Source organism: Arachis hypogaea, chromosome 1 (genome assembly GCF_003086295.3).
Source record: "Arachis hypogaea cultivar Tifrunner chromosome 1, arahy.Tifrunner.gnm2.J5K5, whole genome shotgun sequence".
Taxonomy (NCBI): domain Eukaryota; kingdom Viridiplantae; phylum Streptophyta; class Magnoliopsida; order Fabales; family Fabaceae; genus Arachis; species Arachis hypogaea.
In genome coordinates this window covers 2,116,812-2,140,253 of record NC_092036.1, presented here as the reverse complement: position 1 = coordinate 2,140,253, position 23,442 = coordinate 2,116,812, and the positions used below count along the sequence as shown (strand labels likewise).

The 23,442-nt window shown below is 35.6% G+C and overlaps 1 protein-coding gene across 6 annotated transcripts in view; it reads left to right on the top strand.

Moving 5' to 3' along the window:
• Positions 1-8,078: 8,078 nt before the first annotated feature.
• Positions 8,079-23,442, top strand: part of LOC112789916 (uncharacterized) — a 35,609-nt gene continuing 20,245 nt past the window's right edge. For 3 of the 6 annotated variants that reach the window (XM_072235367.1, XM_072235347.1, XM_072235387.1), the window contains exons 1-7: positions 8,082-8,288; positions 9,177-9,364; positions 10,588-10,695; positions 11,098-11,169; positions 21,397-21,544; positions 22,388-22,470; positions 22,934-22,989. In XM_072235367.1, coding sequence (XP_072091468.1) covers positions 8,128-8,288; positions 9,177-9,364; positions 10,588-10,695; positions 11,098-11,169; positions 21,397-21,544; positions 22,388-22,470; positions 22,934-22,989 — 816 coding nt within the window. In that variant the 5' untranslated portion in view covers positions 8,082-8,127. Of the gene's footprint in view, positions 8,289-9,176; positions 9,365-10,587; positions 10,696-11,097; positions 11,170-21,396; positions 21,545-22,387; positions 22,471-22,933; positions 22,990-23,442 lie in introns of all 6 variants that reach the window. The other 3 variants (XM_025832089.3, XM_072235356.1, XM_025832101.3) reach the window with 3 other exon arrangements.

Below are 23,442 nucleotides of genomic sequence, written 5' to 3'. Positions count from 1 at the left end.
TCCAAATCTGTAAGAGAAAAGTTTTAAAATGTCTTCAAATCTTTCTTACAAGTACCATTACTTGTTGCTGTAGGTTTTTATCTCCTACAATCTTCAACACCGAGTCTTATAAAAGCGATCCTGAGTAAGTCAAACCATCCTTCAAAATTGTACCAGCAATTGCCGTCATTTGGATTTACATTTTATTTAATTGCATATCTAAAATTTTTTTCTACTATAAAATAAAAAAGATTATTTTTCGAAAAAAAAAAATTCAAACTTCAAAACTTGAAATATGTTTTTCTTTTTCGGTATTTAAGGGAAGTTTGTCACACTCCCGGCAAATCCTATTATATTAATAAGGTTTGCAATATCCCCAATGAACTCTATGAATTATAGAGTTCGCCGTTCTCGACAAACTTTACGTTACCCCCTCCATAAATACCCACACAACCTCAATCTTAATGACAGGATAGAGTGGGACTTTCTCGAAGATACTTTGAAGGCTTTTGGTTTCGACAATGGATAGACAGAGTGCATCATAAAGTGCGTCAGAAATGTCCAATACAAATTTAAGATAAATGAAAGCCTGACAAAAAAAAGTAAAACCGCATAGAAGACTAAGACAAAGAGACTCTCTGTCACTTTATTTATTCATTATAGCTCTTGAAGTTTTTTCTATATTGATGGCAAAAGCCCAAAGTGAAATGCTCATTTAAGGGGTGAAACTTGCCCATACAACACCTTCTTTAACCCGTTTATTTTTCGCTGATGATTGTATTATGGAAAAGTATGAGAAGCCAATAGAATATTTATATAATGTGTATAATGGAGATTTATGGAGTATTAGAAATATAATCATTAGTGTTACTTTATTTCATCAGCTGAAACTTTTGGGATGAGTGGTATCATGACATGGTATTAGAGCGCTAGATCCGAAAGATCAAGAGTTCGATCCATGGTGAACCCCAAAATCGTTATTCTAGATAGTATGGGAGATGTTCATTTTGTAACTCAATAACCCATTATACATATTGTACAAATAATCCATTGTCTTCCTAGCGAGATCCGGCAAATACCTAGGGCTACCAACGCATTGGGGAAGATTAAGAGGTAGAGCATTGGATTTGATAGTAAAAAAAGTGGAAGGAAAATTGAGGGATGAAAGGAGAACTTATTGAACCAAGCGCGAAAAGAGACACTAATAAAAGCGATCATCCAAGCAATTCCATGGTATGCTATGAGCTTATTAGATCCCCAAAGAAATTCTGTAGAAAATTTTGTGCTAAAATAGCAAGGTTTTGGTGGAGATCTTCAGACAAGGATAAAGGTATATATTAGAAGAGTTGGAACAAAATGTGTGAGAGCAAGAAGGATGGGGGAATGAGATTTAAGGAGTTCTATCACCAGAACACGACTCAATTAGCCAAGCAAGTTTGGAGGATTGCGAAGAACTTGGGTGCACGGTGTACAAGAATTCTTAAAGCAATATATTTTTCAAAAGAGAATTTCTGGAAAGCTAAGAATCAGAAGAACTCTCTACCTGCATATGGAAAAGTATTATCCAAGGCAAGAACTTCCTAAAAAGAAATAGCAAGTGGAATCTAGGTGATGGATCCAAAGTAAATATTTGGAAGGATAACTGGGTTCATGGCTTAGAGGGTCGATTAAAGGAATTTAGATCCTCTAAATTTTAAATTTGTACTTTATAGAATAAGGTGTGATTTTTTACCCTTAAATAGTTTATGTCTCATATTTATTCTTGGTCCCACCTATAAAATAAATGGTAAGAAATTACCTTATTCTCTAAAATGAAATTCAAATTTTAGAAAATTCAAATTCCGATTAAAGGGTATAATCCAATCTATACTAGAGTGGCAGACCTTTTGAATCTAGACAGAGGGTGGAACATGAACAGAGTTCAAGAATTATTTTCTCCATTCATTAGGGACAAAATCCTACAAACCCCAACCAATAAATTCAAAGGAGAAGATGAGTTTATTTGGCCTCTCAAAAAAGATGTAGAATACAATACACTGTAAAAAATGGATATTATATAGCCAGGAAAGAAAAAAGAGAGAGCCAAAAGAACAGGCCAAGTCTTAGCCTAGACCTTAAGACTCTTTGGAAAAGAATTTGGGAGATGAAGATCCCCTAACGGATCAGAATGTTTCTCTAGAAAGCTGCACAGAATATACTACCAGTAAGAGGTAATCTATGCAAAAAAGGATTACTAACGGAAGATATTTGTCTTATTTGGTTGTAGTATCCAGAAACAATAGAGCATGCTTTGTCATCGGAGTGAAGTACCAATCCGATCCCTGTCTATTTTTAAAAATGACAATGCGACCCTTCAAAATAAAATCGATTCACTTCGGTCTCTGTCCCCTAATTCCGTCACACAACGCGGTTCCTGTGGGTATTTTTCCGTCAATTCTGAACGAAAAATGTTGACGTATCAGGTTCAGAAATGGACAGGGTCTAATTGTCTCTAAATTTAAATTGGTTAGGGGTTTATTTGTCTTTATAATTTTTTAAACAATATTTTTTAAAATTATTTTTTTATTTATTATATTAATATTCTTTTTCCAATAAATTATTAAATATATGGTATAATAAGTACATATTAATTAATAAATTATTCAAATTTAAAAATATTATTTATTATGAAACTAAATAAATAATTCTCAAATATAATTTTTAAATACATAAATAATAAACGTTAAAATTCAGTTAATACATTAATAATAATAACCCTATGATATACTATTAGTATTATGATCTAGATAATTTTTCACAATAAAGTGAAAATTAATAAACACATTACTTAATATATAGTAAAATATTTTTGAGTAATAATAAATTTAATTTTTTATCTCTTTAAACTAAATTAATAATTTATTTGATATCTTTGTAATAAAATACACTATGAACAAATTACTAATACTAAAAGAAATAACTAAAATATATAACCTTTAATGAAATAATTACTGTGTCAGTAGATCAGAGCAACATAGTTTGGAGCGTAGGTTCACATTCAGTTAATTCAACAAGAGGGTGGTTGTTAGATAAATTGAGGAAAATTAAAGAAGAAACTAAGGAATAATGAGCGAACAAATGGAGTTGTCTAAGTCTTATCATGTGGTCAATTTGAAAGACTAGAAATGCAGCAATTTTCAAACACATCAAACCAGATCCTAAAACCATTATACTTTATGCTAATATGCAACAAGCAGAATTCAGGAAGGCAACAGAAGCAACTAAGCAACCCATCATGGAGACAAGAAGTAGAGAAAGGTTATATGTAAAGTGGAGACCACCATTGAACTACTGGACTAAATCAACAATGATTCCTCATTCTCCAGTTTTTTTTTTATTTTATTAGAGAGGATCCACTCCCTATGATCAAAGACATTAGTGAAAGAAAACATCATTTAAAGCATCATTATTGCTCATGGCAGAAGCTCTTCTATCTTCAATAGATTGTTGTGGTGTAATTTGAATTTGGGTAGATAAATGTTAGTTGAGGTTTTATAAAGGGAGAGTCAGGTTTAGGGGTGGCAATATGTATCCTATCTACGGTACCCAATCCGATCCTATCCGGTCGGGTAGGGTTGCCAATTCGATCCGCAGCGGATAGGGTAGCGTGCGGGTAAGGTTTTCGTGCGGGTAGGATAGAGTGCAGGTTGAGCTTTAATCCTATCCGACCAACGCGCACTCTATATATGTATATATTATATATTTATATAAAAATATGTTTTAAGTGGATGTTGAATCAAAGATCTCTCGTTAAATACAAAAGATTCTTAGCTATTAAAAGAAAATCATTAATTGATAATTTATTTTTTTTATATAAAAATCAGTTCTATTTTGAATTATCATCAAGTTATATAATAATAATCTATCTTTTTTGTAACTCGTGGGTTAAAAGCGGATAGGATTAAGATTGAGATATTCTCAACCCGCGAATAGAGTAGGATTGAGTTTATATCAGATAGAATTAAGATTAGATCGAAACCCTACTCTATCCTATCTATTATCACCCTAGTCAGGTTGACCGGTTCTGTAATTTTAAGTTAGTAGTTGGGTTATGGTGGGTTTGTGTTTGGGTGTGTGTGGGTCGGGCTTTCCGGTCCATACCATGACCCCCAAAAAAACCCTTTCAGTTGGAGCATTTTATAATGCAAATCTTTACTGATATCAAACCCATTATAACAACAATCAATATAATGATAATCTGTCTTGATTGGCTTTTTATATCATTCACTTTGATTCACAATAACTCCGAATCCTAAACCCTAGTTTATAAACTTTAAATCTTATACCCTCAAAATTATATCAAAGCCTATAATCCTAAAATTTTAAATAATAATATTTTAGACTTAAATTTTAAATCTTAAACTATAAATGTTAGACAATAACCTCTTAAATTTATAGTCTAAACTTTAAACTTTATACCCTAAATAATAAACCTTGAAAAAAAAAAAACGCCAACCCTAACCCTTAACAAATGATTATACACACTCAATCTTCAATTATAATTCTTAAATCCTAAATACTAAATAATTAGTCCTAATCTCAAAATTCTATAACATAAATTCTAAATTTTAAATCTTAAATCCTACCCCTAAACCAAAAATTCTTAAAACCTAAATTCTTTTTAATTTCTAAATAATAAATCCTAATCTTAACCCATAAATCAAAATCATAAAACTTAAATCTTAAATCTCAAACTCTAATTAAAAATTTCTCAACCATAGCCTTCTAACCCTAAACCTACCATAAAGTTATCATGGAATTTTTTATGTATTTCTTATGAACATTCCAAAAGATACTTTTTTTTTTTTACACCATACTTGATACATGCATTAATACATATAAGAAGTTAATGAACTTTTCTCACCAGTATCGTAATCTACAAAATAAATTTTTATAAAAAAAATTTCTCTCCAAATAAAGATCGAGGACTTTTTATTTTAATAAATAAAATAAATATAATAATTTAAAAAATATTTATCGTTTTAAATTTTCCAATCTTCTCTCGTTTACACTGTAAACAAGATAAATTTTTACATATCTCAGACTGTAAACGAGATAAGACACGTTAGCATGACATGTGATTATCTCGTTTACACTGTAAACGAAATACGCGCATATTCATCTAACTTACCGCTACTTTTACTTAAGTACATATTTCGATATTTCTAGTCTGTACATGTCTCTAAATTACATATTTCATACTAAGCAAATTCATACTAGAACGTTATAAATACTAACATAACAACCTAGTACAAGTAAAACATAGTTTTAAACTAATAATTATGTCATAACAACTTTACACAAGCAAACAGAGTTTTAAATTTCTCCTAGAGACCTATCCCTAACAATGGCCACATACTTAGATCAAATAAACAGGACATAACTAACCTCGAAGTCGGCCGCTCCGACGTAATGCGACATCTCGTTCAACCTATTGATATCTTCGTCGTTCCCCGCTTGACATGTCATTACCGTATCAGTCTAAAATATGGGAAGAATAAAAGGGTCAAAAGAGAGAAGAAAGGTTGACAAGGTCAAATGGAGGCCCGGGATAAAGTTGTAAACGACTTCTACTTATAAGCATGGACATGCCTTATCTCGTTTATAATATAAACGAGATAACCACATGTCATGCTAATGTATCTTATCTCATTTACATTGTAAATGAGATACGCGCATATTCATCTCGTTTACACCGTAAACGAGATAAAATTAAAAAATTTAAAACGATAAATATTTTTTAAATTATTTATTTCAATAATTATTATATTTATTTTATTTATTAAAATAAAAAATTCTAAAGATCCAACATCATTTTCATAATCACTAATTAAATAAATATTTACTAGTTATCACACTTAGTTCCAATTTAGATAAATAACTTAATTAAGTTTTTTTAAAAAAATAGTTTAAATAATAAATAACTATATTGAAAGTAATTTATAAATAAGTTATTTTATATTTAAATTTTTAATTTTAAAACTATTTATTTTATAAAAATGTGATTAAAAATAATAATATTATAAAAAAGTTTTTTTTAATTTCTTTTATAAATTTTTAGATAATTTTTTAAAAATTTATAATTTAATTTTAAAAATTATATCAAATATTAATATTACTACTTTTCAAAAGCCAAAAATTAAAACATATTACTTCTGAAACTTTGCAAACGGCTCTTACTCATTAAGTAGGGGTGTGCATGAACCGGGTGAAACCGGGTTTAATGTGACCCAGATCCGACCCGAAATATGTACTGGGTCCATTTATGAGACTCGAACCCGACCATAGACCCGATGAAATCTATACCCTTTCGGGCCACAACTATACCGGGTGAAAACCGGGCCATTAACATTATATTACCTTGCTACCTTCTTGTAAGTTAGCATGTAAAAATATCCAAATTTTCAAAACTCCAACCATTATTTTACATGGTAAAATTCACTTAGAAAATTATAACAAGAACCAACTATTCTCTAAAATTAAAGCATAACCATAATAAATACTAATATTACCTAATAACACCAAATATTTAAATCAATATAAATAACACAATATTATGCATTAGTCTAAAGTCTTATGCATTTTAAATATAAAACATTAACTTATAGTCTTATATATAATGACTAATAACAAAAAATATTAAGGTTTACAATACTTAAATTCTACATAATAATAGCAATCATCCACCACTAATAATACAAAATATTTAATGTGTATGGTGACCGGGCCACCGAGCCGATTTCAGATGATCCGAGTTATAATCCGGACCCGACTCGAAATAATGACCAAATCTATTTTTAAGACTCTTACCCGACCCTAAACTCAATGAAATCATATCAAATTAGCTCCTAAAATATTCGAGATCAGGCCAAATCTTCAAATCGAGCCGGACCATACACACCCTTATCATTAAGTTCCTTCACGTGCATAAGGATACAACGAAGTGAAAGAACTCTCCAACTTCACCTAAATAATGACACATTATTTTCACATTCTCTCTCTCTCTCTGAACACTATACGTCTGTGGTTGACAACACAAATACAGATGTAAAAAATTCTTCCCTTCTCCTAATATGACAATGACGAGAGATAAAATAATGATGATGCATGTATGTTATCTTCTCGGGACTAATTACTATTTACTGGTTTATTCTAAAAAACTAAACCAACACAGCTGTAACCTGTAAGTACTAGGTAATAAAATAATCGGCAGTATATAAGATAGATTTGATTTTAAATTTTAATACATTAAAATTTCTAAGTACAAAATAATTATATATAAATCTAATTATAAAATATAACTATTTTTTATATTAATTATATAAATAATCATCTAAAAAAATATAAATATAATTAAATTATTATGTAAAATATTTTTGTAAATATATCAAAATTAAACTTTCTTATAATATTGTTAACAATTGTTCTTAAACCAAGCAGAGCTCATAAAATAATAATATAAAATAAAATAAAACAACTGTGAGTACTATTCGTGACTTACGTTGTAGCATCAGTCTCGATAGATATATTTTATTGTTATTAAAATATAAAATAATTTTTTAATTATTTTTAATATTTTTTTAATTAGATAAAAATATTTAAAATATTTTTGTTTTAATAAATAATAATATTTATTATTTTAAATTCATTTCAATAATACACGTTAAACATAAAACTGAATACGCTGAGACGTAATAATATTTAAATATGTCTAAATGTGTCCAAAAATTTTTTTATTTTTTATTAAGATATATTTAAACACACTTGAATACGTCAGACACTCGTATTTATATCAGATAAATATTAAAATGTGTCTGATACATAAACACAATAACTTAATAGTGTTGGTGCTTTGTAGGTAAAAGTATTGGAAGCATTTTAAAAGGACTGGAGTACCGATACACAAGTTATTTTAACCGTTGATCTGAATTATAAAAAATTATATAATATATATTAATTAAAATCAATGGTTAAAACAACTGGTGCACCAATGCTCTCCGGAGCACTTGAAATGTTTCCAAAAGTATTTAACATTAATATATCTATTATCTCTCTCCTTTTAAAGTTTTCTCTAATTAATTACCAGACGTATTCACCTAAAAGAAGGCAATGGCAACATCTAACTCCAATAGAACAACGGCTCCCTATGGTTCCTGGAAATCACCCATCACCGCCGATGCTGTCTCCGGCGCCTCTAAGATGCTCGGCGGCACCGCTGTCGACGGCCGTGGCCGCCTCGTTTGGCTTGAATCGCGTCCCACTGAAGGAGGGTAAACTTTAACTCTAATTTTGATCATTCTTCAACCATTTTTCCTCAAGATATATACTTTAAATCTTTAAATAAAAATTATATACATAGAAATACATTATCACCTCCTCAATATACTACATACAGTTTGAGGCTAATTTTTTTGCTATGGAAGTGAGATCTAGGGATGGCAAAAAGAATCGTGAGCCATATAGAAGTATATATTTGCGGGGTTAGTGAAAGAAATCTTAGAAAGACTAACTCTGATATTTGTATATATCTGTTTTAGGAAGCAAAATGAAACTTATATTAATTTTGAAACCACATTGATTAACTGTGATTTTTTATTAATCCATAACTTAAATATACAAAAATATCATTATTTTATTTTGTAAAAATATTATATGTGAATAAAAGTCAATTACTAAATTATTTATGAATATTTGTGTATGTATATATAATACATTTTAATAAGTATTTCATATTTCAACTTATATCTTAATTTATATGATTGGCTGATTTTTGTGCTAATTTTGATGTATATATAATATAATTAATTATTTTATTTAATATATTGTTTTTCATAAACATCAAAATTGATACTTAATAAATTTTAGATTGTACATTTTGGTTTTTAATAAATTTTTATTTGTTAAAAATTTTCGAAAATTTCTCATCGGATAAATTGATTTATCTATCACTTTAAATCAAATTTTTAATAAAATTTATTATAAAATAATGTCTTAAAAATATTAATACAAGACAGATTAGTTCTTTTTAAGATAATGAAAGAAACCAATTTATCTAATCACAGTAATAATTTTTTTAAAAACTCCTAGAAAATAAGAATTTGTTGAAGAATGTAGTATTCTATCTAAAACTTCACTTGGTGATTGATTGTATTTTTCAGACGGGAGGTTCTTGTTGTTGAGTCGGAAAATCCAGAAGGGGCTGGAGTGGACGTGACTCCGAAAGAGTTTGGAGTAAGGACACTGGCCCAAGAGTATGGAGGTGGTGCTTTCACTGTTTCCGGGGATCTCGTCTTTTTTGCAAACTACAAGGATCAAAGATTGTATATGCAATCCCTCACTGCTTCAGGTGAGCATTAAAGAGTATTGTCCTCAAATCCTCAATACTATTATATCATGTATTTAGGGACGGATGTAGAAATAGTATCATGGGGCAATAACATATATAATATTAAAAGATTATGCAAAAAATTATATAATATAAAATACATTACAAAAATATACTGATAGAGAATATATTTTAAAGTATAAAAAATATGTATGTACTTTAATTAACAAATTGTTCAATTCTTCGTATCATAAAATATATCGATAATGGAATTTGTGTCAAATTTTTCAACAATTTTCTTTTCAATATAATTAAAAGATAATTAGCAAGAAATTTATCTTTTATTTTATTTTTGAATTATTCTTCACAATATTAATAGCTGAAAAAGAACTCTCAGTTGTAGTAGTTGAAACAGATAGAATTAATACCAAATGAATCAAGAAGGACGCTCACAAGAAAAAAAAATCTACTTTATAGAATTTGAATAATTTTATTTAATTAAAAAATATTAGTAATAATATCTTTCGTATTTTTTTTTAATATTGTTACTTACTTTTTAGATGTTAGAAATCATTAATATTTAGATTAGACTTGATTTTTATTTATATTAAACTAAATACTAAATAAATTTTTTAAAAATTAAATCGTACTTAATAAATTATTACTATTAATCTTTTTTAAAAAAGTTTGGGGGACCGAGGCCTCCACTCGCCCCCGTATGTCCGTTCCTGCATGTATTATTAAAGATAAAAATTTACTACAGTTCTCTTTACGTGATTTGATATATTTGACTAAATTGTCGTACAATAATTTTTAACTATTACCTTCGCATGATAACAATTACTAAAGAGAAAATACGTTTTAAGATTCGTCGTTACATTAATTATTTTGCAATTAATCTAAAAATGTTAAATCTTTTATCGTTTAACTAAAATAAGGTGAAATATTTAATTAGTTTTAAAAATTAGACCGGTTATTGATTAAAAATTTAAAAAATGAGAAAATACCTAAATTAGTTTCTAAAAAAATTCTAATTCCATATAATGAAATCTTAAAAAGTCTAAAATCGATACTTGTTGACAAAAAAAATTTACACATAAAGTAAATAAAAAAAAAAGAAAGAAAATTTATGCCCCCAATGAATGATTGTATGAACTGGTACCAATCTTGGAACATTAATTGTCTCTCAAAAGTTTAGTGAAGAAATTTTATTCTTTAATGCTAAGATTTTAATGAATACCTAGCAGATGTGGCTCCTATACCTCTCACTCCAAGTTATGATGGAGCCTTAGTCAGCTATGCAGATGGAATATTGGATCCACGCTTTAACCGCTTTATCAGTGTAAGGGAAGGTAATAAGTTGTTTTATTTGCTTTTTACAAAGTTTCATTTTCAGTCTTTTGTTTTGCTGGATAATTTATTGTTATTTTTGGTAACAACAAATTTTTTTTTTTTGGGGGCGATGAAATTTCTTTCGTTTGAGTATTAAGGGGTGTGGTCTTTCCTTCTTTTACTTGTTACTTCTTACTTGATTATGGAAAATTTTATGGAAAAGTCTAAGGGCCAGCAGTTTTGTTGAATTTTGGCTAGCATATAACCAGCAGAGAAAGATGAGTCATTAGATGAAATTTTACACCAATCTCACACCATTAAATCATCATTGATAGCTATTTGCTGAATACCAATCACAAAAATTACTACCCCTAACATTGTTCTAATTTTTTTTTTTCATAATTATATAACTGTATTGGTAGATCGACGAGAGAGCCGTCTTAATCCACCTGCAACAATTGTGTCCATAGCACTTGATAGCAAGCATGTTCAGGGTGAGACTTCCCATTATTTTAGCATTGATTTTAGCTTTAATTATTTTGTTCAATTTTTTTTAACTGTTTATTATCTTTTAGTTTACTCGGGTTGAAATGTTGAATCATATTCGTGCAAGTTTTTAGCTTTTAATTCCAAAATAATTATAGTGAAAAATTGAACCTATATATCATTTTATATTTTGAAGATGACTTGCACACAACTTTTAACTAATAGATTATGATTGATTTTATACTTTTTTTTTTCTATAATAAAAAAGATGTAGATTTAGCCAACAAGTTATAATTCAAATGTCGTAGTCTTTCCATCTTCATCTAGGGATTTCAGGTTTGAATCTTATTCCTAACTTTTAAAAAACAATATGTGGATTTAAATCTAGAAATACGACTTACCATACCGAGCAAGATACTTTTTTTTTTGGTAATAAACGAGGGAATATATCTGTTCATACCCTGACCCAATGATAAAGGCCCAGGTCCAAATAGAAAGGCTTAATCCGAAGAATTAAGCCTAGCTAAGCACCGACCTTCATATAAGAAGTCGGTGTTGACTACGACTTACTTCGAAAAAGTCGGACATGAGGTTAGCTGGCGGATAAACACTCATTTGAATGAGTAACCGCCCCTAAAATCTCTCTAACCGCTTCATCAAGTCATATCTTAACCTCCCTAAGATAGAGGGACGGTTAACACCCAAAAGATACGGCACTACTCCAACAGTGGTTATTGGCTCACCACTATAAATACACTGACACCCCTCAGGTATCTCAAAGGCCCAATACTCTCTAGACCTGCTAACGCCCTTGCTGACTTAGGCATCGGAGTGTCTTTGCAGGTACCACCCCCCATTCACTCACGCACACAAGTCGGAAGGAGGCTCCCGCGTGCGAACCAGCTCGGAGACTACCATCCGCGGGCGATTGGGCCAACCAACGTCATCTATTCTGTTAATCTCCGGTTACCCACCGTAACATTGGCGCCGTTGCCGGGGAACCGAGAGATCATCCATCGATGGCGGACAGATCCCACGAAGAAGGCCATGTGGAGACAGACTCTGAGTAAGAGAATCTGGACACAGGCAACAACGATGTGGACCTCGCCCTCCACCAGGAAGTGGATAATCAGCATAGAGAAGGCACCTCCGGGGTAAAAAACTCGAAGGTAAACTCCTCAGAAGGGCGCGAGTCAGAGAAAGGAGGACCATCCCACGTAACTGAACTCATGGGGTTAATCCACAGCCGCCTGGAACAGTTAGAACAAGAGCGGGAGCGGCAAAAGAAAACCGAAAAGAGCCTAAAAGAGGAGATGGAACAACGAAAAGAGTTGGAAAGAAAACTCTTGAAGTTAGAATCCTCCCTCAAAGGTCGTAACTCCCGTGATGAACAAGAAGAACTGCCTTTAGGTGGGGAGGATCCTTTTAGCGAGGACATAATGAGAGCAAAGGTTCCGAGGAACTTTAAAAGCCCTGACATGGACCTCTACGATGGAACCACGGATCCAAAGCATCACCTGAGTAATTTCAAAAGTCGGATGTATCTAGCCGATGCTTCCGACGCTACGCGATGCAAAGCTTTTCCGACCACTCTATCAAAAGCATCGATGAAGTGGTTCGACAGCCTCCCCCCGAGGTCGGTTACTAGCTTTGAAGACCTCTCAAGGAAGTTTTTGATGAGGTTCTCAATCCAAAAAGACAAAGTAAAACATGCACCGAGCCTCCTGGGAATAAAACAGGAGGTCAGAGAATCTTTACGAGCCTATATGGAAAGGTTCAACAAAGCATGTTTGGAGATTCAAGACCTGCCCACAGAGGCAGTCATAATGGGGTTAGTCAACGGACTCAGAGAAGGTCCCTTCTCACAGTCCATATCTAAAAGACACCCCGTTCCTCTAAGTGATGTACAAGAAAGAGCTGAAAAGTACAGGAAAATTCCAAATTGAGAGACCTGAGCTGGCGACCTGGGGTCCCTCCCTCAACAAAAGAGAGGGAAAGGGAAACCAAGAAAAAGGAAGAACTCGGTCTCGAGAGGCCAAGGAAATATCACTCTTATACTCCCCTGAAAGTTTCTATAGTGGATGTATACAGAGAAATTTGCAACACTGAAAGACTGCCACCCCCTAGACCCATTAAAAATAAAAAAGGGGGGAGCCGCAGCGATTACTGTGAGTACCATAAAATATATGGTCACTCCACAAACGACTGTTACGACCTTAAAAATGTGATAGAAAAGCTGGCCAGAGAAGGTCGACTTGATAGATATCTCATAGAAAGGTCGGACAGTCATGGAAAGAGAAAGCGAGATGATATGGATAGAAGAGACCCACCACCGCAGACTCCAGAAAGACATATCCATATGATCTCAGGAGGGTTTGCGGGAGGGGGACTCACCAAATCCTCTCGCAAAAGACATCTCAAAAGAGTCTACCAGGTCGGAGAGGAGTCACCCGACCTTTCTACCATTTCATTCACAAAAGAAGATGGGCAATGAATAATCCCTGGACACGACGATCCAGTGGTAATAGCTATGATCCTAGCAAATGCCCATCTCCACAGAACCCTAGTAGACCAAGGAAGCTCGGCAGACATTCTCTTTAAGCCTGCTTTCGACAAGTTAGGGTTAGATGAGAAAGAGTTGAGAGCCTACCCCGACACCCTATACGGATTAGGGGACACGCCAATAAAACCACTAGGATTTTTGCCCATTCACACCACTTTTAGAAAAGGGGAAAAATCAAAGACCCTGAGCATAGACTTCATAGTCATCGACGTGGGGTCAGCATATAATGCTTTAATCGGCAGAGCTACCCTTAATCGGCTCGGAGCTGTGGTATCCACTCCCCACCTCTGCATGAAATTCCCGACCTCAGTGGGGATAGCAACGGTAAAGGGAGACCAAAAATTGGCAAGGAAATGTTACAATGAAAGCCTAAATCTGAGAGGAAAGAACAGAGAAGTTCACACAATAGAGCTCGGCGGCGCAAGGGCCAGAGAAGAGTTGCGACCACAACCGGGAGGAAAAACCGAGGAGATACAGGTCGGCGAAGAGGAAGGGAAAAACACTTATATAAGAGCCGACCTAGAGGAAACTCTAAAACAAGGGTTGGCAAAACTCCTAAGAGATAATTTCGACCTCTTCGCCTGGAAGGCCTCTGACATGCCTGGGATTGACCCCGAGCTCATGTCCCACAAGCTCTCGGTTTATCCAGGGTCCCGACCCGTACAACAAAGAAGACGCAAGCTCGGCCCAGAACGAGCCCTAATAGTAGAAGAGCAAGTACAGACGCTCCTGGAAGCCGGCTTTATCAGAGAGGTCAAGTACCCAACATGGCTAGCCAATGTAGTGCTAGTCAAAAAACAGAATGGCAAATGGAGAATGTGTGTCGACTATACCGATTTAAATAAGGCATGTCCCAAGGACCCTTATCCCCTACCAAGTATTGATACCCTAGTGGATTCCAGCTCGGGGTACCAATACTTATCGTTCATGGACGCCTACTCGGGATATAATCAAATCCCGATGTATGAGCCAGACCAGGAGAAAACTTCATTCATCACACCTAGAGCTAACTTTTGCTACGTGGTCATGCCATTCGGATTGAAGAATGCAGGAGCCACATATCAAAGGTTGATGAATAAAGTATTTTCCCCCCACCTGGGGAACCTAATGGAAGTATACGTCGACGACATGCTAGTAAAAAATAAGAAGAAAGTCGACCTCTTGTCCGACCTCTCACAAGTCTTCGACACCATAAGGCTGCATGGGATGAGGCTAAATCCCGCAAAGTGCGCCTTCGCGGTGGAGGCAGGAAAATTTCTAGGGTTTATGCTGACACAAAGAGGGATTGAAGCCAATCCCGACAAGTGTAGAGCCATCCTAGAAATGAAAAGCCCGACTTGTTTGAGAGAAGTACAGCAGCTCAATGGCCGACTTGCAGCCCTCTCTAGATTTCTGGCGGGATCGGCGCTAAAATTCCTTCCACTATTTTCCTTATTAAGAAAGGGATGCCAGTTCAAATGGACTCCTGAATGCGAGGAGGCGTTCCAGGAGTTCAAAAAGTTTTTAAGCCAACCTCCTATCCTAACCCGACCAGTACCGGGGAAAGACCTCGTTCTGTACCTATCCGTAGCAAACAGGGCTATCTCGTCAGCCCTGATAAAAGAAGACGAGGTCGGATAACATCCAGTCTACTTTATCAGTAAAGTACTACAAGGCCCTGAACTAAGGTACCACAAACTAGAAAAGTTTGCCTACTCCTTAGTAATAGCCTCACGAAGGCTACGACCTTACTTTCAAGCTCACACAATACGAGTCCGTACGAACCAACCCATGAAGCAAATCCTTCAAAAGACAGATGTTGCAGGAAGAATGGTTCAATGGGCAATAGAACTCTCCGAGTTCGATTTGAGATATGAAACTCGGACAGCAATTAAAGCCCAATGCCTCGCCGACTTCGTGGCGGAATACGCAGGGGATCAAGAGGAAAAACCGACTACATGGGAACTCTATGTAGACGGATCCTCCAACAAAACGGGAAGCGGCGCAGGCATAATATTGGTAGATGAAAGAGGAACCCAGATAGAGGTTTCCTTAAAATTTGAATTTCCGGCTTCAAATAATCAGGCAGAATATGAAGCCTTGATCGCCGGACTAAAGTTGGCAGAAGAAGTCGGTGCTACAAAGGTAAGGATATACAGCGACTCACAGGTGGTGACCTCCTAGATAAGTGGAGAATATCAGGCAAAGGACCCAAACATGAAGAGGTACTTGGACAAAACTCTGGAACACCTCGGGCATTTTGCGGAAACCGAGGTTAAACACATAACTCAGGACTTAAACAGCAGAGCAGACGCCCTGTCCAAGTTAGCAAGTACCAAACCAGGAGGGAACAATAGAAGCCTGATTCAAGAAACCCTCCAAGAACCCTCCGTAACAAAAACAAAAGACAAGCAAGAAGTACTTGAGGTAACAGGTTTAAACCTCGGATGGATGAACCCCCTAGTCGAATACATAAAATTCAACGTCCTCCCTAAGGAGGAGAAAGAAGCTAAAAAGATCCGAAGGGAGGCACAACACTACACCTTGGTAAGAAATGTCCTCTATAGAAGGGGGATATCAACGCCATTGTTAAAGTGCGTACCGACCTCAAAAACTCCCGAGGTATTGGAGGAAGTACATAGTGGGATCTGCGGAAATCATCTCGGAGCAAGGTCACTAGCCAGAAAAATAATCCGAGCTGGATTCTACTGGCCGACCTTGCAGAAAGATGCCACAGAATTTGTGAAAAAGTGTCAACCATGTTAGATACATGCGAATTTCCATGTGGCTCCACCAGAAGAACTCATCAGTATCACTTCTCCATGGCCTTTTGCAAAATGGGGAATGGATTGGTTAGGTCCTTTTCCCCAAGCGCTAGGACAAGTCAAATACCTGATCGTGGGAAATAGATTACTACACAAAGTGGATAGAAGCAGAACCATTGGCCACCATCACCGCTCAAAGAAGTCGCAGGTTCCTCTACAAGAACATCATCACAAGATATGGGATACCTTATTCCATTACTACAGATAATGGAACCCAATTCACCGACGCTACCTTCAGAAGCTTAATAGCCAGTATGAAAATCAAACATCAGTTCACCTCGGTAGAGCACCCACAAGCCAATGGGCAAGCCGAGGCAGCCAATAAAGTCATACTGGCAGGGCTAAAGAAGAGACTACAGGAAGCAAAAGGAGCTTGGGCTGAAGAGCTCCCTCAGGTGCTATGGGCTTATAGGACAACCCCCCAATCCGCCATGGGAGAAACACCTTTCCGACTAGTCTATGGCGTAGAAGCCATGATACCAATAGAAATCAATGAGCAAAGTCCAAGGGTAGTTCTCCATGACGAGGTCGGAAACGTACGGGGACACAAAGAGGAGCTCGACTTGCTCCCCGAAGTCCGAGAAGATGCCCAGATAAGAGAAGCAGCCTTGAAACAAAGGATGACTACAAGGTACAACAAAAAAGTCATTCGAAGAACATTCGCCCCTGATGACTTGGTCCTAATCAGAAACGACATTGGAGTCAACAAATCAGGAGAAGGAAAGCTCGCCGCAAATTGGAAGGGACCATACAAAGTCAATGAAGTTTTAGGAAAAGGTTATTATAAAGTAACCGACTTGAACGACATTGAATTACCAAGGTCGTGGCATGCTTGTAATATGAAAAGGTACTACAGTTAAAAGCGAACTCTACTCCCTGATGTACTCTTTTCCCAACTTCATAATTTTTTCCCAAAAGGATTTTTTCTGAAGAAAGGTTTTTAACGAGGCATCATAGTAGAGGTTAAGGGAAGATAGGCTATAAAAATCCTTAGTAGCAAGAAGGTACCTCCCCAATAAATAAAGATCTTTTTCATCTACAATATCTCTTATAAAATCCTTTTTTATTTTTTATAAGTCTTTCTACGAAACGCGCCGACTTAAGCTTGACAAAACGTGAAAATCCCATGAACCGACCTAGATGGTCGTCAGGATAAAACGACGAGGTACAAGTCGGTATAAAGAGGTTATATGAGTTGAACGTGAAAACTCGGGGACAATCCAACTCATAAGTCGAAATGAGAACCCGAGTAGAAAAGCTCGGAAATACTCCGACCCGTAAATCGGAGCGAAGAACCGAGTATAAGAGAAACGTATCGCAAAAATAACCTAAGTCACAAAAACTCGCTAAAACTAAGTCGAGTATAGGGGATAACAAAAAGAGATTGGAAAACCTAGGAAAAGTTTAAAGGCTGTCCCAAAAGTCCTTAAACAAGAAGCTCATAAAAACAAACAAGCCAAAAGGAAAGGTTTTCAAGAAAAGATCAAGGGGACTTCAAAAAACCAAAAAGCATACACGCATAAGGTAATCTAAACCCTTATCCCAAAAAGGTATCCATTTTGTTAACTTAAAAACCCTCATCAAAAAATGGTATTTTTTAAATATTTTGTTTACGGCCTGAGGAGGCCAGAAGAAATTGTTCAAACCACACAACCAGTTATAAATAAATAAAGAGTTTAAAAATGGGGGGGGGGGGGCCACAAGCCGGACCCCCAAATAGCCAAAGATCATTTTTTCACAGCAGACGGATCGCCACCACCAGAATCAGGAGGAGCGCCACCAGAAGCATCCATGGGAGATGAAGAGATCGGAGGAACTGCTGAAGAACTCGGAGCGTCTTTAGAACGAGGAGGAGACTCAATAATCCTCTGCCCCCGAGTCTTCAACTCTGACTCAGAAACGATTACGGGGACAGGAGGATCTACAATGGCACCGTCAATAACAACTTTGTCGGGATGTAAAGGAGAAAGATCCAAGTCGGGAGCAATAACTCTGACCTGCTCCAGGAAGATCCTCCAAGACTCCTCGGCACCATCGGCAATAGAGTCCTCCAACTCCTCATATGCTTTCCGAGAATTCAACAGGTCAGTCTTCACAGACACAAGATCTTTGAATAAGCTTTGATAGCTGGCCTACGCTGTTTTCCTCAGATCCATCTCCATGTTGCATTGGGCCTGCAAAGCCTTCCCTTTCTCCCGGAGGGTATCTCTCTCCTCCCTCAGCTTGGCAATTTCCTTCCTCAACTCTCCCTCATGCTCTTGATATGCACGAAGCCTTCCTTCCAGCTCCTCGACCCTCGAGGTCATCCCTAAAGAGCTGAGAGGAGCCTTTTCGAAAATATCCAAGAGCTTGCCACAGACCCCCGCCGCTTTGAGACTCTCCTCGATCATAGTGGTAAGGTGGCTCTGAACAGACATATCATCCATGCCTATACGAGCATGAAGACAGATATTCTTTCGGACGAACGCAAGAGCATCCGCCTTAATCTCACCAGAAGAACCAGACTCTAAGGTCTTGCGCTTCTTGGGATCAGGGGAAGGTCGGACGACGGGGGGCGGCTGAGAGGGAGCTGAAGAAGAAATCATCATGGGATTGGAAAGAGTCCCAACGTTCCGAGGAGGAGGAGGAGGAGAGATAACCCTGGCACCACCAGCCCGAGCGCGGGACTTAGCTTTAGCCTCCTAGACCCTCTGGAAAGATTCTTGAGCATTTGTCTTTGTCATTTCTGAAAAAGAAAACAATAGCTAAAGAATCAAACAAGTCGGGCTTCTCATTTAACAAGTCAGAAATCTAACAGACAAGAGAAAACTACCTAGCTGCGATTGGATAAAGGCCGGAGACCCTTGGAGAAACCTTTTAGTATCCAAATATGGGGCCCTCCCCCATACTTCTCGGAGGAACCCCACAACGGCAGCCTCTACTTCATCCAGGTCATCCAGACCATATTTCTCACAAGGGGAGGCCTCCAGCCAGTATAAAGGAAAGCGAGGAGAAGAATTATCATCCAGAAAAAAGGGGTGATGACCCTCTACAGCTTGCACTTTGAAAAAGAAATTTTTAAAGTCATGAAAAGATTCGTCGAAAAGGGTAAAAATCCTCCGACCTTGTATGGCTCGGAAGGAAACCCATTGTTGTTTATTGTTCAGCCCACTAAAAGGCTTGGTCATATGAAAAAGATGGAAAAAGATTTTCAGAGAGGTCGGGAAATCCAGAGCATGGCTAATAAACTGATAAATTTTCAAGAAACCCCAAGAGTTGGGATGAAGCTGGGTAGGGGCAACCCGACAATGCTGCAAAACAGATATCTCAAAATCTGAAAAGGGTAGAAAGACGCCCAGACGGGTGATCATGCACTCATACATAAAGAAGAAATGGGGAGCCGTTTCGTTGGCTCTCCCATGACAAACTCGGTCCTCTGAACCAGGAACCAGCAATTCATACTTAGGCTCATCCTCGTCCGAAGTACAGAGCCAGTGGTGGGTGCGAAGATGAGTAATAAACTCCGCATCAACCAACGGCTCCTCCCCTAGAACAGTAACATCGACCCAATCTACGGAGGCCATTTTCTTTCTCTAAGGAAAAATGAAGAAACCTACAAAGGGAAAAAGAAAAGAAAAAATCAAAAACAAAGGTCTCTAGAGAGGAGAAAAAGGAACCAAGCAAAAGTCCACAAACCTATTTCTCTACAAAGTAAAGTCATACAAAAAGCGCGAAGAAGGAAAAAGAAGCTAACCGCTTTCTGAAAATGAAGGTTGGAAGAAGCAGAAGTCTCCGGAGCACGAGAACACAGTACAAATAAATGCAGCACGAACAAAGAAAGAAGAAGTTTGAAAGATTGCAGAAACGGAAAAATGAAAGAGAGGGAAAGTATTTATAAACATGCTAAGGGGCATAATGGTAAAAACGGAGCAGTCATTAATGAGAATGCACCGTTATCAAAGCCATCAATCCCTAAATGCATCCCTAACGGACACAACACTTGAATAGACGTAACTGTCAGAAACAAAAGGTCGCGAAAATCACGTCGGTTTAAAAACCCGTGTTTCCTCCAAGAAAGTCGGCTACGAATCCGAGTTGAATACTTGAACCCAAAGCCCTAAAGAGATCTTGGGCTCAAGTATGGGCACTGTTCATACCCTGGCCCAATGATAAAGGCCCAGGTCCAAATAGAAAGGCTTAATCCGAAAAATTAAGCCTAGCTAAGCACCGACCTTCATATAAGAAGTCGGTATTGACTACGACTTACTTCGAAGAAGTCGGATATGAGGTTAGCTGGCGGATAAACACTCATTTGAATGAGTAACCGCCCCTAAAATCTCTCTAACCGCTTCATCAAGCCATATCTTAACCTCCCTAAGATAGAGGGACGGTTAACACCCAAAAGATACGGCACTACTCCAACGGTGGTTATTGGCTCACCACTATAAATACACTGACACCCCTCAGGTATCTCAAAGGCCCAATACTCTCTAGACCTGCTAACGCCCTTGCTGACTTAGGCATCAGAGTGTCTTTGCAGGTACTACCCCCCATTCACTCACGCACACAAGTCGGAAGGAGGCTCCCGCGTGCGAACCAGCTCAGAGACTACCATTCGCGGGCGATTGGGCCAACCAATGTCATCTATTCTGTTAATCTCCGGTTACCCACCGTAACAATATCATATATGATGTATCTCTATGAAAGTCTTCATTTATTGATTATAATGTTTTGAAATTATAAAGTACTCTAAAATAATTCATCATTATATTTTTTTAACATATAGAGTGGTTGAATTAATATTTCAAATAAATAAGTATTTAATTTGTCAAACATAAAAAATTGCAGTATTATTTCTGACTGGATTATGTGTATGTGATGATGTTTAGAACCCAAAGTTCTAGTTGAGGGGAGTGACTTTTATGCCTTCCCACGTCTTGATCCTAAAAGTGAAAAAATAGCATGGATTCAGTGGAGCCACCCCAACATGCCATGGGACAAATCAGAACTTTGGGTTGGATATATTTCTGAAAATGGGTAAGCAAATACAATACAGAAACTTCATTATTGTTAGTTGTGTTGTAAAAACTAAGTAAGCTTCTTATTGTTGTTTGTGGGATACATGATAATTAGTGCATTTTTATCTCTATATATATATATATATATATATATATATATAAAAGAAAAGTATAAGTAGTCAATGAAAATATTAAACAATGTGAACAATAGATATATTAGATGTTCAATTCACTAGGTGTACGGATGATTATTTTAATATTAAAATTTAGATGGTTAATTTAGAGGTGTAGTGTATTTTTATTTAATTGGTGGTTATTCATGTTATTCAAGATGGTCATTGTTTATCTAGCACTCCCCATAATATTGCAAATTAAACATCCATTTTTTTATCTATTTGTTATTAATATATGTTGCTCAATAATTCTTGTAAGTTATGATTTTTTCCTTTTAGAAAAAAATTAATGAATTTTATTTGGTGGGGACTTGTGTAATTGTCTTTACGTGAAACTGATAGTTAAAAATTGTTAAATGATTTGACATTTTTAACTAAATTATCACTTTATGATTTTAATTTATCAACATTACATAAAGACAATTAAATGCGAGTTTTCGGCTAATTTTTTTGCTTATGAGATTGAAAGGAGAATGATATGAGGTTGAAGAAGACAACTCAGAATATCTGAATCTGATTTGAATGTTTTATTTTTTAAAAAAATTAATTGCATTGATTAGTATTTTTAATGGTGTGAGATTATATCTAATAGTGTTCTTTTGCTGATTAAGTGCTGGTCAGGTTTTAATAAAAATACTAGTCCCATAAACTTTCTCGTGGTTTAATAACCTTAATAATGTTCCGTGCAGAGAGATCTACAAGCGAATGTGTGTTGCCGGGGATGATCCTTTGCTCGTGGAGTCGCCAACAGAACCTAAATGGTCCCCTAATAGTATGTAAATTTGTGGAATAACTATATTCAAAAAGATTTAGTGCACACAATTTAACTTGATAATTACATTAGTAACTTATGTCACAGTTTGAACCTGTGAATTTATTGGATCTAAAATGATCTCTAAAATTTAACACCGTGACGACATTATGTGAGTCAAATTTAGACTGTCATTTTGGATAATTGAAATTAGAATATCAAATTAAGTGGTCCAATAAATTAATTTTGAAGATATGTTTTCTTAATATTCTCAAGTCATCTAGTCACACTTTGGAGTGTTAATTTTATGATCTAATAATGTTTTATTATGTGAAACTCTTATAAGTTTACCGTTGGGATCATGCTTTTGGAGTGTATCTTGTTGTTCTTTTGTTGTTTTGAAGGTTATGATTCAAAGTTTACTAACCATTTAATTTGAGGCATATCTTGGTTTCAATTATTGTTGGAAACTTTTAACATGCAGGCCAGCTTTTTTTCATCACCGACAGGAAAAATGGTTTCTGGAATCTCCATAGATGGGTAAATTTTTTTTCTCCATCTTAATTGTTTTGTAAGCCATTAGTTGCTTATTATGTTCGATAAATGCTTGCTATATTCATCAGCATATATATTTTTAATAAAAAAACAAGTTCTACACATGATCATAAATTCATGATTAAGGTCATGTTTTTGGGAATTCAATTATGTTTTGTTAGTAAAAGTTACTATTATATTACTTGCTATCAGTTCACTTAGCAGCATCATATTTTTTACATGAAATTAAGGTTATAACCTATTTAGTATTTTATATCATCTGAATTTGAGGCCAAAAGATTTTAATATGGATTTAGATTAAATATACTATATTTTTTGTTTTTTCTCCAAAATGTGTGGGACTGTTTAGAAAAAAAATCAGAAAGTATGATTTTATTTTAATTTTTTTGAGAAAATGACAAATAGGTCCCTGATCTTTTGTCCTGCGGACATTTTCGT